At 46.2% G+C, this 1545-nt stretch overlaps 1 protein-coding gene across 2 annotated transcripts in view; it reads left to right on the top strand.

Moving 5' to 3' along the window:
• Window positions 1-1545, top strand: part of UPB1 (ureidopropionase, beta) — a 46122-nt gene that overhangs the window by 17299 nt on the left and 27278 nt on the right. For both annotated transcript variants that reach the window (XM_011925942.1, XM_011925940.1), the window contains exon 4: window positions 217-311. In XM_011925942.1, the coding sequence (XP_011781332.1) occupies window positions 217-311 (95 nt within the window). The remainder of the gene's footprint in view (window positions 1-216; window positions 312-1545) is intronic.

Consider the following 1545-nt stretch of genomic DNA (forward strand, 5'->3'; position numbering starts at 1 on the left):
ACTTTGGGAAAGACATTTGGCCCAGCCCATTGTTTTGCCATGAAGCCCAGAGGTAAGGGCTGCCTAGTGCCCACAGCCAGGAACAGGACCCGGAAGCCAGGCCGTGGCACTCCTGAGACTATATTCTCATGCAGTGACCACCTGCTGCTGGGCTGAGGAGCCCCCCTCAGAGGCTGTGCATGTTGGATATAGTTCTGCCCTTTCTCCTATTTATAGCTATGCCCTTTGCCTTCTGTACGAGAGAGAAGCTGCCTTGGACAGAATTTGCTGAGTCAGCAGAGGATGGGCCCACCACCAGATTCTGTCAGAAGGTAGGACATTAACTGCGCCTCTGGCAGCAGCTGCCAAATATGTGCAAGTCACAGAGCATGACCACAGCTGCTGGGTTTGGCCTTTCACCATGGAAAATGCACCTGTTTGGTGCTTGTTTTGCTAGATGAGATTAGATAAGACTATTTGCCACTTTTTTTTTTTTTAGCATACTCTTAAAATTGGAGAGTGTAAGGCTCCAGAAGGGCCATTAGTAGCATTTTGAGGCAAGGGAGCTGCAGCCCAGGGAGGGTGGTCGGAGGTGACTTTTGTAGCAAGTCCCGCAGCTGGCAAGTGGCAGAGCTGGCATTCAGGGACCAGAGAAGCCAGTTCCTCATCCAGAGCTCTGCAAGCTGCACTACAGTTTGCTTGAGTCACAGAAGCTTCGATGCATGGCCTGTGTCTCATCAGCGTACAAATTGGTTTTGATTTTTCTTCATTAAAACCTCATAATATATGTCGTATGATCCCATTTATATAAACTGTCCAGAATAGGCAAATCCATAGAGACAGAAAGCAGATTAGTGGTGGCTAGAGGCTGGGGGTGAGGGAGGAAGGGAGTGACTGCTAATGGGTACAAAGTTTCCATTTAGGGTGATGAAAATCTTCTAAAATTAGATGGTGGTGAAGGCTGGACAACTCTGTGAATATCCTGAATACTACTGAATTGCACACTTCAAAAGAGTGACTCCTTGTTCTGCTCTTTCCCACCTCTCACTACTGTACTTGACCAATCTTAAAGTGAATATTATGCTGTGTGAATTATATCTTAATAAAACTGTTACCAGAAAACCCATGAGGTGATGAATGGTCATTTATCCTTATTTTCACCTCTAACAAAAGAACTCTTTTCATTTCTTTGTATTCTCTTTCAGGTTTTATACATATACTTAGGGGCTTTTGGAGCAGAGCTATAATCATGATGACTTTATCAATACTCAGTTGTGATTCCAAATATCGGTGTTCGTAGGCCGTAGAGGAAAAAAATCTCTCATTCACCAGGTTGTTGATTTCTTGCTATGGAAAAAAGAGGAAGGAGACTGGTTAGGGGACTTTTGCAGATGATAAGCCTGAGCCAGGGCTGGAGGAAGGGGGTGAAAGAGCTGGTGCCAGAGACACTCTGCTTCCACAGGGACCTGAGGCTGCCCTTAGCGTGGCTCCTAGTGTTGCCTTCGGAGCATGCCTCTCCCCCGTCCTGTTAAGGCCAGAGATCATGAGAATAAGAGCATTAATCCT

Source organism: Colobus angolensis, unplaced genomic scaffold (genome assembly GCF_000951035.1).
Source record: "Colobus angolensis palliatus isolate OR3802 unplaced genomic scaffold, Cang.pa_1.0 Scaffold663, whole genome shotgun sequence".
In the NCBI taxonomy this organism is placed as follows: Eukaryota; Metazoa; Chordata; class Mammalia; order Primates; family Cercopithecidae; genus Colobus; species Colobus angolensis.